This window comes from Penaeus japonicus, unplaced genomic scaffold (genome assembly GCF_977035675.1).
Source record: "Penaeus japonicus unplaced genomic scaffold, GWHDUDI00000001_assembly GWHDUDI00000041, whole genome shotgun sequence".
In the NCBI taxonomy this organism is placed as follows: domain Eukaryota; kingdom Metazoa; phylum Arthropoda; class Malacostraca; order Decapoda; family Penaeidae; genus Penaeus; species Penaeus japonicus.
The window spans coordinates 2419146-2436952 of record NW_028234443.1 but is presented as its reverse complement, the minus strand read 5'-3'; the positions used below and the strand labels follow the sequence as shown (position 1 = coordinate 2436952).

Below are 17807 nucleotides of genomic sequence, written 5' to 3'. Positions count from 1 at the left end.
AACAGACAATGAAGAGAAAGAGAAAAGAAAAACAGCAGGTGAAACCCGAGAAAAGGAGAGAAAGAAAAAGGGCGTGAGGGAGGCCGAGGAACCTCACCACACCTGGGCTGAGGACGTCGGGAGGGCCGCCGTCCGCCGTCCGCCGCCCGTGGTAATGAGCGAAGGATGCTGAACGAAGGATGCTGGGCCCGTCGCACCCGGAGGACTCCTGAAGGCCGAGGTCGTGTCCCTGTAAACGCGCGGAAGGTCGCAGGCCTTTGTCGCCGCCGCCCATATCCTCTTGCTGCTCCTTGTCCCACGCTGGCTGTCTTTACTTGCCCCTGTCACTCGCTGGCTGTCTTTACTTGCCCCTGTCACTCGCTGGCTGTCTTTACTTGCCCCTGTCACTCGCTCCGGTGTCTTTTATTGCCTGTCATCGTGGTGTCTTTATTGCTGTCACCGCTGGTGTTCTTTATTGTGTATGTGGTTGTTTTGCTTGCCCTGTACTGTGTGTTTAATTGCTGTACTCGTGGCTGTTTTTTGCCGTCATCGTGGTGTCTTTTATTGCCCGGTCACTCGCTGGCTGTCTTTACTTGCCCCTGTCACTCGCTGGCTGTCTTTACTTGCCCCTGTCACTCGCTGGCTGTCTTTACTTGCCCCTGTCACTCGCTGGCTGTCTTTACTTGCCCCTGTCACTCGCTGGCTGTCTTTACTTGCCCCTGTCACTCGCTGGCTGTCTTTACTTGCCCCTGTCACTCGCTGGCTGTCTTTATTTGCCCCTGTCACTCGCTGGCTGTCTTTCTTAACCCCTGTAACACGTTGGCTGCCCCTTCTAACTATCCCCTGTCACTCGCTGGCTGCCCCTTCTAACCCCCATTCCTCACTGGCTGCCCCTTCTAACTATCCCCTGTCACTGGCTGCCCCCTTCTCATCCACTGTCACTCACATCTACTTGTCACTCGCTAGCTACCCCTTCCGACCCCTGTCACTCGTTACATGACCTCTGTCCCACCCCCCCCACCCCCACCCTCTCGCTTTCCTTCGCTCCTGCAGTCCCAAGGAGAGGCGTCGGGCGGTTGCAAGATGGGCGGTGGAAGGAGGTCCGGTGGGCGGGTGGACGAGTGGAAGGGAATGGGTGGAAGGGACAGGCATATGGGGGGGAGGGAAGGTGAGGAGAGGGGTTGGCATGAGGTGGGGGTGGGTGGGGTGGGAGGAGGGGGGGAATCTGCGGTCGGGTCGGGTGTTGCAGGGCCCGTGTGGCAATTATCCCGGCCTGGGTGAAATTATCCAACGCTGGCTCCATTTTTATTGATACCAAATTGCAGGGTGCACACAAGTACCCCGTGATGCTGGCTGGCTCCCTCGCCACCTTCCCTGGCAGCAGCCTCCCCGCACCCTGCCCCCTGCCCCCTGCCTCCCACCCCCCACCCCATGCGCCCCACACAACCCCAACCCCCACCCCCCGCCCCCTACCCCCGACTCTTCATCACCCGCCCCTCCTCACCATTTGCTTCGGGAGGTAAATCAACCTTTATTTACTCTTATCATATCCGACTCAGTTTGCATTCGCCCCCTCCCCAAGATCCTAATAAAATAAATATATAAATAAATAAATAAATAAAACAAAGAGAGAGAGAAAGAGAAAAAAAAAATCCACTCCATCTCCGATTCCTACCCCCTCCCCCCTCCCCCCATGATTGACTCGCTAACTGCTATCTCACCCAATCTCTCTCGCCACAAAACTCGAATCTTAACCCCCCTCCCCATCCCCCCTCTCCCTCTCCCTCTCCCTCTCCCCCTCTCTCCCTCCCCATACCCCCTCACACATCTCCCCTTCCCCCTCTCCCCTCCCTCTCTCCCTTCCCCCTCTCCCCCCCCCCACACAGACGCCATTAAAATCTCGCCTCTTATTCCCATACCATAAATCTAGTTCGGAAGCTACTTGAGCGAGCGAGCGAGCGACCCCGACCGAACCGACCGAACCGACCGAACCGAACCGACCGACACAAGCGCCCGAGATCGCCGACGCAGATACTCGACTCAAGCGGAATTGTATGATGTGAGAGAGAGAGAGAGAGAGAGAGAGAGAGAGAGAGAGAGAGAGAGAGAGAGAGAGAGAGAGAGAGAGGGGGAGGGGGGAGAGAGAGAGGGGGAGGGGGAGGGAGAGAGGGAGAGAGAGAGAGAGAGAGAGAGAGAGAGAGAGAGAGAGAGAGAGAGAGAGAGAGAGAAAGGGAGAGGGGGGAGAGGAGGGAGGGAGGGAGGGAGGGAGGGAGAGAGGGAGAGAGATGGGGAGAGGGAGAGAGAGAGGGAGAGAGAGAGAGAGGAGAGAAAGGAGAGGGGGGAGAGGAGGGGGAGGGAGGGAGGGAGGGAGGGAGGGGGGAGGGAGGGAGAGAGAGAGAGGGGAGAGGGAGGGGGGAGAGAGAGGGGAGGGGGGAGGGAGGGGGGGAGAGAGAGAGAGAGTGAGAGAAAGAGACGGCTGTTGGATGGATGGATATGGATGTGGATGAATGTGTATGTATATGTGTGCGTGTGTTGTCTAATCTGTATCTACTGCCCTCACCTGTTAGAATATCTGTATATATGTGGATATACCTATGCCTATGTGTATGCGCATATGATATATATATATATATATATATATATATATATATATATATATATATATATGTGTGTGTGTGTGTGTGTGTGTGTGTGTGTGTGTGTGCGTGCGTGTGCGTGTGCGTGTGCGTGTGCGTGTGCGTGTGCGTGTGCGTGTGCGTGTGCGTGTGTGTGTGTGTGTGCGTGCGTGTGCGTCTTCCGTTACCCCCTTCTTGCGCCCTCCCGACGCGGCTCCTCGACCCTCCGAGTGGCACCAGCCCTTGCAACCGTCTGCGTTTAGTTTTACGGGCGAGGAAGCGGGTCCTGGTGTCCATAATTGTGCATCTGGTATCCTTCCCTTTGGTAAATTCCCTCGCAGCCCACACACGTTTTTTTTTATTTCTTCTTCTTCGTCTTCTTCTTCTGGAATTAATGGCTACGGGTCTGAAACAACTTAACTGACATGACTGTTGTCTATTCATGGTTGAGTTTGGTTGACTTGACCGCGGTCTGTTCTGCTCGGAGTTAATTTGGCATTGCTGGAGTCTTGTTTGTTGGGAACTTAGATGACATGACTGCAGCCTATTCTGACTCAATCTTGATTAATAACATGACTACCGCCTCTCTGTTCGATCTGAACTGACATGACAACCATCTCTCTATTTGACTTGATCTGACATGACCACAACCTGTTCTATCTAATCACAACTGACATGACCCCCAATCGATTCTATTCGATCAAAATGAAAACAAGACCAGACCTGAAACGAACGACATTTCTATCCCCCCTCCCCCTCTCCCCCATCTCCACCCCCACCCCCATCCCCCCACCCCCCACTCCCACCCCGGGGCGTGCACACACTTCACCTTCGGGAGTTTTGCCGTGTAACTCTACGCCTCCACCCGGCACGTTATTTGTTAGTGTCACGACCTGACACGGCAGCGGAAATTTCATATCGTGACACCCGAGCCTGCCAGCCGGGGGAGAGGGGAGGAGGGGAGGAGGGTATGGTGCTACGGTAGGTGTATGTGTGTTTAGGGGAAGGGGGAGGGAAAGAGGGAGAGGTAAGGGGATGGGAGAGAGGGGAGTGGGAGGGAAAGGGAAAGGAGGGAGGGAGAAGGAGAGGAGGGAGGGAGAGAGATGGAGAGGCGGGACGGAGAGGGAGGGGAGAGAGAGAAAAGGAGGGAGGGGGAAGGAGAGGAGGGAGGGACAGAAATGGAGAAGCGGGAGGAAGAGGGAAAGGAGGGAGGGAGAGAGATGGAGAGGCGGGAAGGGAAAGGAGGGAGGGAGAAGGAAAGGAGGGAGGGAGGAAAGGAGGGAAGGAGAAGAAGAGGGAAGGAGAGGGAGAGAGAGTTCAAAACCACAAGACATAATAATCGGTTTTTAAAATATAAAGCAAAAAGTTTATAACAAATAAATAAGATAAAATTAAGTACGACACGGTGATTATAGTAATTTGCATTTCGTTCTTTTGCAATATGGTGCAATCTTGAGTCAGACGAAAGGGGTACATTAGATGAAGATGTAAATGTGTATGTATATGTATATGTATATGTATATGCATATATGTATATATGTGTATATGTATATGTATATGTATATGTATATGTATATGTATATATATATATATATATATATATATATATATATATATATATATATATATATATATATATATATGTATGTATGTATGTATTTTTACATGTATTTTCATATGTATGTATATTTGTATATGTAAATGTATATGAATACTTATATGTATATATGTATATGTATTTATCTGCAAATGCATATCTATCTATCTATCTACATATATACACACACAAATACAACAATGTATACGTATATGTCCATGCGTGTGTTCGCGTGTAGATAGATGACATGAATACAGACAGACATATAAGTGACATGAATCGAAGTGCAATGACGTCTCTCATTTCTTCTTGCAATAGAGGTCTCGAATTTCAAGAGCCCCTGCAAGACGGGTCATCAACCCCGTTCGAAATTCCTCGATAGAATGTTGCAGGTTCGTGATAATCGATAGTCCATCATATTAGGGGGAAAAAATGAAAATAACAGAATGTAAATAATAATAATAATAATATTCATAATAATGATATTCATAATAATAGTACTAGTGGTAGTAATAATAGTAGTGATAGTAGTAGTAGTAGTAGTTGTTGTTGTTGTAATGATAACAATAATAATAATAGTAGTAGTAGTAGTAGTGGTAGTGTTAGCAAAAGTAGTAGTAGTAGTAGTAGTAGTAGTAGTAGTAGTAGTAGTAGTAATAATAATAATAATAATAATAATAACAATAACAATAACAATAACAATAACAATAATAATAATAATAATAATAATAATAACAATAATAATAGTATTGCTAATGTTAGTAATAATAATAATAATGATAATAATAATGATAATAACAATGATGGTAACAATGATAACGAGAAGAAATATACATAACATAACTCTGAACTAAACCTTTTTCTACGTTCTGAAAGATGAGCTTCAGGGGTAGGGGGTAGGGAGGGGGTAAGCGGGAGGAGTAAATAATCAGCTTGTATTAAGCCATGTGGGGGAGATGGGGGGCGGATTGGGGGTCGAGGGGGAAAGAGGGGGGAGGGGGGGTTATCTCGTTAGTCTCCGCCAATGACGTAAAATGCTAAAGGCTAAATATATTAGATTCCGCCATTTTCTCTCTCTCTCTCTTTCTCTCGTTCTCTCGTTCTCTCTCTCTCTCTCTCTCTCTCTCTCTCTTTCTGTCTCTGTCTCTCTCTCTTTCCCTTTCCTTTTCTCTCTCCCTCCTTACCACTCTATTCCTCTATTCCAAGTATACCAAAATAATTATAGAAAAAAACGGGAGGGGAAAAATCAAGAGAATTATCGAAAATGGGGAAGAATCAAGAGAGAGAGAGAGAGAGAGAGAGAGAGAGAGAGAGAGAGAGAGAGAGAGAGAGAGAGAGAGAGAGAGAGAGAGAGAGAGATGTAGAAGTACCCGGATGTCGTAATACGGAGAAACAAAAGGCGAGGCCGATTGAAGCATACGGCTAGAGTAAGGAGAGGAAAAGGATTAGAGAATTAGAATAAGAAGAGAGGGAAGGAGGGATTAAGAGAGAGGGTTGAAAAGGGAGGGAGGGTTAAAGACGGAGGGAGGGAGAAGGAGGAGAAAAGGAGGAAGGGAGGGGAAAGAGAGAGAGAGAGAGAGAGAGAGAGAGAGAGAGAGAGAGAGAGAGAGAGAGAGAGAGAGAGAGAGAGAGAGAGAGAGTGAGAGAGAGAATGAGAGTGAGAGAGAGAATGAGAATGAGAGAGAGAAAGAACGAAAAAGACAGCGTCAGGGAGAGAAAAACAGAAAAACAGAAAGAAAAACAGAAAAAGAAAAAGAAAAAGAAAATTAGATAGAGAAAGAGAGAAAGAAAATGAGAGAGAGAGAGTGGGAGGGTCCGTCTTAACATAGACACAGTATTAAGGCTCTTAAGTGTAACCAGGTTATATGCCGCGTCGTAAGGCTTCTCCTGGATGCCGAACCCGACAAGGATACGTATGACCTCTACTTCATCAGGCATCGCTGGGCCGAAGAGGAGAAGCTCGGGCCTGCAACATCTCACGCTAGCAATTGCAAGATCGGAACTAGGAACAGAGAGAGGGAAGGAGAGGGAGGGAGTGGGAGTGGGTGAGGGAGGGAGGGAGAGAGGGAGGGAGAGAGGGAAGGAGGGAGAGAGGGAGAGGAAGGAGAGGGGGAGTGGGAGAGGGAGAGGGAGTGGAAGTGGGAAAGGGAGGGAGGGAGGGAGGGTGAGAGAGAGGAAGGGAGGGAGAGAGAGCGAAAGAGAGATGGAGAAAGGAAGAGAGAGAGAGATATAGAAAGAGACTTGATGAACCAATATCGAATGCGAATTACAAGAAATCCTAAATTCCTTTGAAAAATAAAATCCTAATTCTAAAATCTAGGAAGCTGAAGGTGAATAAGATTCCCGAAATGAGTCAAGTGGGAAATCTGGAATATTCTCTAACCCTCACTTTCCCTCCTTTATCTTCTCCATCTCCATCTCCTTTTCCCTCTCCCTTTCCCTCTTCTTCCTATCCTTCTCCCTCTCTTCCTCTTCTTACACTCCTACTCATTCTGCATCTTCTTCCTCTCTTTCCCCTTCCTCTCCCTCTCCCTCTCCCTCTCCTTATTCCTCTTGCATATTCCGCTGTTTTTAGCGTATTAACACCTTCCTTTTTTTAAACCTATCTATCCTAAAAACAATAAAAGTAGGAAAAAAGAACAAACAATAACAATAATAGAAGGAAAATAAATAAAAAATAAAAATAAAAATGCCAAAAACATTTTATCAATAAATAAATAAATAAATAAAACACACACACACATTATATATATATATATATATATATATATATATATATATATATATATATATATATATATATACATATATATATATATATTTATGTATATATATATATATATATATATATATATATTATGTATATATATATATATATATATATATATATATATATATATATATATATATATACACACATACATATATACAAACACACACACACACACATACATATAACAACAACACACCACAACAAAAACGAAAACAAACACCAAACACAGATCATGTCAACCCGACCCGAGGGGCAGACACGGAGCGTGGGCGTGGTCGCGGGTACTCACCTCTCTTCTGCATGAACGAGAAAAGCTCGTCCAGAAACTCTTTCCTCTTCATGTCATCACTGAGTTCGTACAGCTGTTCGGAAAGAAAGAGATACACGTGTTATTGACAGGATCGATAGAGACGGTTTTGCATGTGTAATTGCATGAATTCATTCATTAATGATATGTTCAGATAATGCCATTTCTAATGTATGTATATTTCCACAGGTATAATCAAGGTGTTTTTTTTTTTTTTTTTTTGATATGAAAGAATGATATATGGACACGATAATCAGTCTGTGTTTCAGACGTATATAAATACTACAAGGTTAATTATACGACAAAAGTGCAAGGCAACAGACTACACTACCATGCTCTATACAGACGCGAAAGGTGCCTGGCTGGCCATTGACCAATCTTGCAAGGATGATCAACAACAACAACAAAAACAACTAAACCATAATAACAAAAAAACAACAACAACCGAATTAACACGTCACCAAAAAAAAAAAAACTAAACCATGATAAAAAAAAAACCGAATTAACACGTCACCAAAACAACAACAATAACAAAAACAACTAAACAATAATAACAAAAACAACAACAACCGAATTAACACGTCACAAAAAAAAAAAAATAAATAAAAAAATAAACCATAATAACAAAACAAAACAACCAAATTAACACGTCACCAAAAAACAACAACAACAAAACAACTAAACCATAAAAAAACAACAACGAATTAACACGTCACCAAAAAAAAAAAAAAAAAAAAAAAGAACCATAATAAAAAAACTACCGAATTAACACGTCACCAAAAAAAAAGTATTTCAACATAAAAAATAAAAACAAGCTCGATTCGGCATTTCCCGATCGCTACGGCGCGCGGCTGACTGGCTGGCTGGCTGGCTGGCGTCTCGCTCCATTAGCCATCTGCACTTGCTCGCCATACGATAAATTTGCATAAACGTTACATCAATCTCGCCCCGACCTTTGATGACTTAACTGATTATCTGCGTCGTTGCTGCTCACAGATGCGGACAAATTTGTGCCTAATTAACTCCTAATAAAAGGACACTAAATGAGGTGGCTTGATTGCCCGCGGAAAGTAATTAGGGGAGTTGTTGCGAAATGTTCTGACGCAAGAGATCGCTCGCTGGTTTTGTTTTGTTTGTTTTCCAATCAACGGTAGGCGAGATTGAAGAAATATAAGTCATTTAGAGAGTTTTTAGAAAATAAATCTTAATTAACGGGGAGCGAAATAAAGAGGAAATATATATATATCTATATCTATATATATATATAGATATATATATACACACACACACATCAATTCCTTTCTGTTTTTCTTTTACAATCAACGGTGGAGACGAAAAACAAAAACAAAAACAAAAAAATCAAAAAGACGATCCCCAAACCAGAATTTCTACCCAAAGCCAACCTATTCCCCGAGTAAAAAAGCGACCTATCATGACCTCACTCCACCCGTATTACAACCGTGTCGAAACAGTCCGTATCTCATCCCATTCCGTCGTCAGGGCTTAGTGATGAGCTCGGGTGATGACGCAAGGGCTGCTAAGGAACATTCCTATAACTCATCATCACGCAGTTTCTCAAAGTTCATCATGGGCTTTGACGGTTAAGGATGACTGCAATAATTATTATCCAGATATCAGCATTACCGCAGCCGCCCACGCAAGAGAGAGGGAACGAGAGATAGATAGATAGATAGATAGATACATAGATAGAGAGGGAGAGAGAGAATATGAAAGAGAAAGAGGGAGAGAGAGAAAGAGAGATAGATAGAGAGAGAGAGAGAGAGAGAGAGAGAGAGAGAGAGAGAGAGAGAGAGAGAGAGAGAGAGAGAGAGAGAGAGAGAGAGAGAGGGAGAGAGAGAGAGAAAGAGGGAGAGGAGGGAGAGAGAGAGAGAGAGAGAGAGAGAGAGAGAGAGAGAGAGAGAGAGAGAGAGAGAGAGAGAGAGAGAGAGAGAGAGAGAGAGAGAGAGAGAGAGAGAGAGAGAGAGAGAGAGAGAGAGATCATCCCTGACGCTTTATCTGGCCGGGAATACGCCCATTCTCTCATACGGACCGTCGCTAGGACCGTGGGCGCGGAAGAGACAAAGTCACACGCCCGCTGTGCGCCTCGCCTAATTGTTTCGTGGGCGGGATGGGCGGGGCGCTACCCGTGCTGGCGTGAAGGAGTGGCTGTAGGACAGTGAGATATGGTGTGGGGGACTCGGTAGAGGAAGGGGTAGGGGTAGGGGGGAGGAGGAGGGAAAGGGGATGGGGGAAGAAGAAGAGGAGGAGGAAGAGAAGGAGAAGGAGGAGAAGGGAGAGGGGGAAGAGGAAGAGGAAGAGAAGGAGGAAGAGAAGGAGGAGAAGGAGGAAGAGAAGGAGGAGAAGGAGGAAGAGAAGGAGGAGAAGGAGGAAGAGAAGGAGAAGGAGGAGGAGGGAGAGGAGGAGAAGAAGGAGGAAGAGGAGGGGGAAGAGGAAGAGGAGGAAGAATAAGAGTTGGGGAGGGGGGGAGGGAGTCCGGAGAGGTAATCGAGGTGTACAAGTGCGTACATACATACACACCGAGCGGAGACAACGCCACAATGAGGCCGGTAACAAAGCCATGTTTAAAAGCCAAAATTTCAACGCGTAGCAACACCGAAAACTGCATCCGTCGTCGGTACGTACTGCATCGGTTGCATATTGCATGTTGCAAACCGAGTGACCTCTGAGTAATGCAGCTTGCACACCACACAAAGCTCAGAAAGATTGTCGTGCTGGGATGAGGTAATCAACGAGTGAGTCGGTAAGCGAATCAGTCGGTGGAGCAGTCAATTAGTCAATGAATCAGTAAATCAGTGAGTCAGTAAGCGAATCAGTCGGTGAATCAGTCAGTGAGTCAGTGAATTAGTAAATCAGTGAGACAGTGAATCAGTAACTCAGTGAATCAGTGAGTTAGTAACCGAATCAGTCGGTGAATCAGTGAGTCAGTTAGTGAATCAGTTAATCAGTGAGTCCGTCAGCCAGTCAAGTCTGTGAGCGAATCAGTGCGGGTGATTAAGTAAGTGAGTGAGTCAGTCAGTGAGTGAGTCATTAAATGAGTGGAAATGAACGAGGTTCAATGAGCGTTGTGTAAATAGGGGTGGGGGGAGGGAGGGGAGAGGAGAAGGGGAGGAGGAGAGAGGAGAAGGGGAGGGGGGGAGAGGAGAAGGGGAGGGGGGGAGAGGCATCGTGTCACCTGTAAAACAGATGATACACAGTAGGAGAAGGGGGGGAAGACGAGAGGGGCGGCAGGGAGGGAGAGAGGGAGGAGGGGAGAGAGAGAGAGAGAGAGAGAGAGAGAGAGAGAGAGGGAGGGAGGGGAGGAAGGGAGGGAGGTGTGTCGGGTGTCATGTGTCAGACGAGCGTGCGGCCGTGGCACTCCTCCGGCTTAATGATGTCTTGGATTGTGACACTGGACACCTGTGCGCTATGTCAATACCCCTCTCCTTTGCTCACGCCCGCCTGTCTGCACCTGCGCCCTGCGTCTTAAGAGTTATGCTCGTAGCCCCTTTGAGCAAACAATATTCTCATCCACCAGCTATATATTGTTCGCTGGCGAGGAATGATTATTATAGCCTCCATAATTACAAACCAGATTCGCCAGTCCCCTCGAGGCGTACGGACTATCTATCCATTCGGGTAATACAATCACTGTTAAAAGTAATCTGAACAATCTCCCTTCACCCATTAACGTAACACCCGCCAGCGCCCGCGCCCGCGCGCACGCGCGCACACACACACACACAAACTCAGCAAAACTCTTAATCAATCCACCCTGCAAAAAGCCCTAATACCCACACTGCCAAAAAGTTTCCACATGCCCCAAAACACGCTTCACCGGATCCCAAAAAAGCCTCTACCACTGCCCAAAACGCTAACAAGACCCTCCCAAAACAGTATAAACATGCGAAAACAGCCTAAGGTCAACGAACCTCTGCCAAAAACACGCCCTAATCAACACACCCCCGCCCCAAAACACGCCCTTATCAACACACCCCCCCAAAAAAACACGCCCTAATCAACACCCCGCCCCCCCAAAAAAACACACCCTGAGAAATGCATCTCACACGCACAACAAACACACAACAACAACGAGCAAGCACATGCCCTGTCCCGCAATGCCTCCACCTTGTACAGCCCTCAACTCGCACTCGTACCTCGCGGCTCCTCCACTCGCAAGGCCTCAGCGAGTGAAATATATCTGTAATACGGAACAAATCATATTCGCACATCATGCATGTTCAAGCAACTGCATCAAGAACCTGTTCTAGAGCGAAGGTGATATTATTTACATACGGACCGGTTAGCCAGCCACGCGAAGCCGGGCCTCGGGTTGTGAGGCTGGATGGGTCTCTTTAATTCACATCTCTAACCCCCCCCCCTCCCTCCCTTCTTCTTCTTCTTCTTCTTCTTCTTCTTCTTCTTCTTCTTCTTCTTCTTCTTCTTCTTCTTCTTCTTCTTCTTCTTCTTCTTCTTCTTCTTCTTCTTCTCTCTCTCTCTCTCTCTCCTCCCTCCTTAAACGTTTCTTAAACTCCTCTCAAATCAAAATAAACATATGAAATATTTAGGAATCAGTGTCGGGAATGAAGAGAGATAGATAGATAGATAGATAAATAGATAGAGAGGTGGAGGAAGAAGAGGAAGAGGAAGAGGGAGATATATGAAGTGAAAGAGGGAAGAGGGAAAGAGAGGAATGAGAGAGGAAAGAAAGGAAGTGAGAGAGGAAAGAGGGAGAAAAGGAAGACGAGGAAGAGGAAGAGAAAAAGACAAGAGGAAGAGCTAATTAAAGAGGAAGAAAAAGACGAGGGGGTTGGGGGTCGAGAGAGCCAACCAACCAAACGCCCGCAGCGAGGGAAGAGAAGCGAAGGGAAGGGAAGGGAAGGGAAGGGAAGGAGGCGACCTGCTGCTCTATGGAAACCCACTTTCACAATTGTTCCCTCCTGCTCCCCGCCCCCGACCTTCCTGTGCGTCCGCTAAGCGATCGTTCACCCTCGCGTGCGGACAACGTGTCAATAAGCGATGATAATGCTACGTCATTTAGGCCGAAAGTCTCTCGCCTTGTCAGTAGAAGTTCCGCCCATGCGAGCCGATCCGATGGACATAAAACAGGGCAACAGCTTTCAACAGCAGCGAGGGGGATGGGTGGGGGGTGGGGGGAAGGGGTAGGGGTAGGGGTGGAGGGTCGTCGTTGTTTTTAAAAGACACTCAGGGCCTCGTGCGGGTCTCATTGCAAAGTCTCATTGCAAAGTCATATTGCAAAGGCTGGGTCGTCCGTCGCATCCGGTCTTCAGGTCCTGCTTTTGCTGCTCCTTCTCCTCCTCCTCTTCTTCTTCTTCTTCTTCTTCTTCTTCTTCGTCTTCTTCTTCTTCTTCTTTTTCTTCTTCTTTTTCTTCTTCTTCTTCTTCTTCTTCGTTTTTATCATTCCTTACCTCGTGTCTGTTTGTCTTTTAATCAGAACTTATTCTATATCTTCAGTCTTCCTCCAAAGTCATTTCTTATCTCGGAGTTCTTATCATAAGTTATTCCTTATCTCCAGTCATTATCAGAAGTATCTCTCGGAGAACCTCATCTTGTAACCTTTCTTGGCATTTTTTTTAATTCTCTCTCTCTCTCTCTCTCTCTCTCTCTCTCTCTCTCTCTCTCTCTCTCTCTCTCTCTCTCTCTCTCTCTCTCTCTCTCTCTCTCTCTCATAAACATATCAAAATCAAATCAATCTGTCTCCCTTTCTCTCTTTCTGTCTCTCTTTCTGTCTCCCTTTCTCTCTCTCTCTCTTTGCCTCTCTCTCTCTCTCTCTCTCTCTCTCTCTCTCTCTCTCTCTCTCTCTCTCTCTCTCTCTCTCTCTCTCTCTCTCTCATAAACATATCAAAATCAAATCAATCTGTCTCCCTTTCTCTCTTTCTGTCTCTCTTTCTGTCTCCCTTTCTCTCTCTCTCTCTTGGCCTCTCTCTCTCTCTCCCTCTCCCTCTCCCTCTCCCTCTCCCTCTCCCTCTCTCAGTTGCCTTCGCCAGCGCCTGAACCGATAGGTCTTCCCTAAAAGTCTTCATCATCAGTCTTCCTCGACGATCTTCGCTGTGGGTCTTCCTTCGGACCTTTTTTCTCCTCATCTCGTGGCCTGTTTTTTTTTTCGAATAAAAAGAGACACACACACCGTAATGTCCATATTCAAGAAACAGCGGCGCGGCGACTTCTAGTGTCCTCATGTCCAAAGCTCATCGAACACCGATAGTGTTTTATGTGGGTTGATTTCGGCCGTAACGATTGGATGGGAAAATGAACCGAATACATGTGGACATGGAAACCACATAGAAACTATAACCACATAGAAGCTGTCACCCCTTGTCCCCGGGGGCTATGAGAGTCTCCCATCCATATGTGACAACATAGGTACAAAGAACAGTGCCTGTTGCCAAGCCCCCTCTCCCGCCCTCCTCCTCCCTCCTCCCTTGCCGTGCCATTAGAAAGCGGCCTGGGGGAGGGCACGGCAAGGCCCCCACCACCCAGGCTCCCCTTTGTCACACACACGCCCCATCACGACGTGGGAGCTCCCCCACCCCCACCCCAACCCTACCCCCACCCGCACAACAATGATCATAAGGTCCAGGAAGCGGAGAAAACAACAACAATAATAATCACAAGGTGCGGGGGAAGTTGCGACTTATAATAACGAAGATAATGATAGTATTGGAGAGGGGGGAGAAGGGGAGGGGGAGTGGGGAGCCGAGGAGAAACTCGATCCGTCCGCCATCCGTCACTTGCCATTTTGGATGCCTCCTCGCAAAGAAAGAAAGACGAGAGAGAAAAACAAGGGGGCACGGCCGCCTGCTTGCCCCCGTCGCGTCCCGTCCCGTCGCGTCGCGCCGCTCGGAGGATCAGATCAGTCGTCGGCGACACAGGCAGGGCCTTCCCTTCTGCGTCTACTACGAGATAAGACACCCAGAAACGCCCACGCCCACGCCACGCCACGCCCGCGCCCACAAGCCGCCCTCCTCTCGAAGCCGAGGTGGCATCCTCAGCCCCGACCCACGCGCCTGCCGAGACCCGTCTCTCACACATTATTGCTCACCACAAAATATGTCCTCCAGCTAGAGCATGTCAAAAATATCAATTGCCATCTTGAGAGTTTATAATGCAAGCCCTCCCGACGGCAGCACTCGCCCTCCACACGCGTTCGCTCCGACGGGCCCGCTCAGCGCCGCCGCGGACGAACCTTTCTGGGAGAGGACGAAGCGCCGCGCCGTCGAGGGGCCGACTCGACCGACGCCGCAATGCCGTGATCCTGCAATTGATGCCTAACAATTATATGCAATAACAGATCGACTTCCAAACTACGAAACGACTTCACAATTACTTGCAACAGCCTGATCAACTTGCAAACCGCCAGGCCACTTCACAATTAACTATAATAATTGATTCAACTCTTGCCGTGCTAAGCCCATAAATCCACTGCAATAACCGATTGTCTTGCAACCCATCAAAACGGCCACAGCACCCATGTTGCAAACATAATTCCCACTTCCATAAGGCGTATAATCATAATGGCACAACATGTAAATGAGGAGCATGAGTTACGTTAATTTCCCCGAGAACCAACTTGCATTCGCATTCCTCCATCGCCCAGGGAACCCCTAAGCCTTTTTTGTTTACTTTGTCAATCCATCTCACTTTGGCTATCTCCTCCTTCCCCCCTTTCTTTTTTTTCTCTCCCTCTCCCTCTCCATCGCCTCCCTCCATCAAGGTCTTGCGCCCTTCGCCTCTAATCCCCTCCACCCCCTCCTCTCTCTCCCCCCTCCTCCCCCCCGCCTGACAATGGCAGGGATGGGCGCCATTAGCATGTATCTCGGCGCAAATTGAAGGGTTGTGACACCTCCGCATTCATGCCGCGGGACCATCACGGTGCCAGTCGGACACACTCGACGGCCGAGGGATCTCCGATAGACGGCTGACCTGTCTGGCGGCGGGCGGACGGACAGACGGACAGATGGACAGACGGACGGACAGACGGGCGGACGGACGGACGGGCGGAGTGGAGGACGCTCGGGGTTCGCTATCGGGAGCGGTGGGTCGGGATCGGCGACCCCGAAGGCCCTCGCTCGGTCGCTCGGTCGCTCGGGCTCCGTAATGGCGCCCTCTTACGCCCACAATGCTAACTGATGCCACTCCGCTCGCACACAAAACAATCACTTAACTCGCAGCCTTGCAACGACCCCTCCCCTCCCCTCCCCCCTCCCACCCCCACCCTCCCTCCTCCCCTCCCCCAACACACGTGCACCGAGTCACTCAGAGGGCCAGTCTTCATAGTCACCCATAGTCATCCGTGGTTGCAACCAAGAACAACACGAAACCAAAATCGAAGCAGATCAAGACGAAACGTTTGTCAACCGCACACGTGCACAAGCATGCCGTTGCAAGCAAGAAGCGCTTCCCGAGGCCAGCGGCGCTTCTCCCCCTCCCCCTCCCCCTCCCCCTTGCCCTCCCCACTTCCTCCGCAAGCGGCAGAAGCCCCGAGAGGGACCCGCAGCCGACAGGAAGATGGCATAATTATCCGGTCGGGGAAATGAAGGCATCACGACCAATTACCTCTGACAGGGCATGAGCAGCGGCGCAAGTACTCGTCATTCGCGGGAAAATACAAATCATCCGCCGCGGGTAATGACTGTCGAGCGGCTCGTCGGCTGCGTAACCAAAGCGGGGGGAAACGTCCGAAAGCGTAAAATCCAAATTTAAATTCTGCGGGGAAGGAGACGAAAGCGGATCTTCGGCCGCAGACAAAGGCAAAGCATGAGGATCGTTCGGGCGTTTGAATTAAGTAAGCGCTTTGGGGATCGGGATGAATGAACTCCCGCGTCTGCCGAGCTGTTCAGATGGCGGGTTCACAATCTGATCAATTTGGTAGGATGTGCGGGCGTAGGAAATTGATGTTGATGTCTCTATGTCTCGTTCTTTCTCTCGTTCTCTCTCTTTCTCACTCTCTCTCTCTCTGTCTCTCTCTCTGTCTCTCTCTCCCTCTCCCTCTCCCTCTCTCTCTCTCTCTCTCTCTCTCTCTCTCTCTCTCTCTCTCTCTCTCTCTCTCTCTCTCTCTCTCTCTCTCTCTCTCTTTCTCTCTCTCTCTCTCTCTCTCTCCCTCTTCCTCTCTCTCTCTCTCACCACAGAGTAGGAACAAAAACCCAAAGGATATATAAGTCCGGAAAACACTTTGCGGGAAAACTTCTCCGCGAAGAACCTGCGCGCTAGAACAAAGAACAAATTCCACGACTGTTCTCGCACTTCTTAAGGCCAGAATTAGAAGGGAGGGAAATATAGTAGACGAAGAGGGTAGATAAAGAGTACACGAAGAGGGAGAGAAAGAGAGTAGACGAAGAGGGTAGAGAAAGAGGGCAGATTAAGAGGGGAGGTGAAGAGGGAAGAGGGCCAGAACCAGGGCAAGGGAACGGGGCAGGGGGTGCCAGAGTTGGAGAACAAGGGAATAGGGCAAGAGAGGGCAGGGAAAGAGGGAAAGGGCAAAGGGGCAAAGGGAGGGCAAGACAAGCAGGGCAAAGGAAGCCTGATTTACCGTCACGACACTTACTATGTACGGGGATTTGTACGGCTGTCTTCGGGGACTCCTCTGGAAGTCTTCGGCGGTGAATGGCGACATGGTTCACCTTCCTCAGGACGTCTAGATATCCTCCGGTGTATGTCCTTAAGGAAATCCTTCGGTCTGTATGTCCTTAACAAGACGCCCGGATAAATCCTTCGGTATATATGTCCTTAACAAGACGCTCGGGGGAGTCCTTCGGTATATATATATATCCTTATGGAAATCCTTCGGTGTGTATGTCCTTAATGAAATCCTTACAGATTTCCTTCGATATAAAATCAAAATCCACGAGTCCAAGATAAACCGCTATCACAAGTGTATCTTATCTTTTTTTTACTGAAAAAAAAACACGCGAGATAAGAACGGCAATGCGACTTTCGTGTTTGTTTGTTTGTTTGTCTGCTCTCTCAGCGAGAACACACGACCCCAGCGTGGCACTCGGTGGCACTTTCGCTATCAGTGCCGGTGCCTGGATTTACAGATGGTGGAGGGTAGTGGGCGGGGTAGGGAGGGGGGTGGAGGGGGGGGGACATGAGTACAGTATACCCCCCGGACACACACGAACTCACCCCTCACCCCCCACACCCCCCTCACCTCGCCTCCTCACACCAAAACGATTCCCCCACCGCTATTAACTTTCATAGGAGCCGAGTAATCGTTCAAATAATAAATAATAATGATAATAATGATAATAATTACGCAAAGCTGATTACTTATCACGAGCCAGCATCACGCGCCGAGGGGGCTCGTTAGGGACAGGCGCTGAAAAAAAGGGTCGAGCCAGCAACCCTAAGTCCCCCATGCAAAGGAGATCTGGCGTTATTTTAATCCGCACGCCCCCACCCGCCCCCACACACCACCCGCTACCACCCGCAGGGGCGGCCACCACACCACGCCCGCAGCATAGTGATAACTCCCCGAGCGCGTAAGGTCGATCGCCCTACTGGCTCACGCGGGGATTT

At 48.4% G+C, this 17807-nt stretch overlaps 1 protein-coding gene across 7 annotated transcripts in view; it reads right to left on the bottom strand.

Moving 5' to 3' along the window:
* LOC122253907 (uncharacterized) overlaps positions 1-17807 on the bottom strand; it is a 203310-nt gene that overhangs the window by 68108 nt on the left and 117395 nt on the right. For all 7 annotated transcript variants that reach the window (XM_086534655.1, XM_086534653.1, XM_086534654.1 and 4 more), the window contains one exon: positions 7254-7326. In XM_086534655.1, the coding sequence (XP_086390781.1) occupies positions 7254-7326 (73 nt within the window). The remainder of the gene's footprint in view (positions 1-7253; positions 7327-17807) is intronic.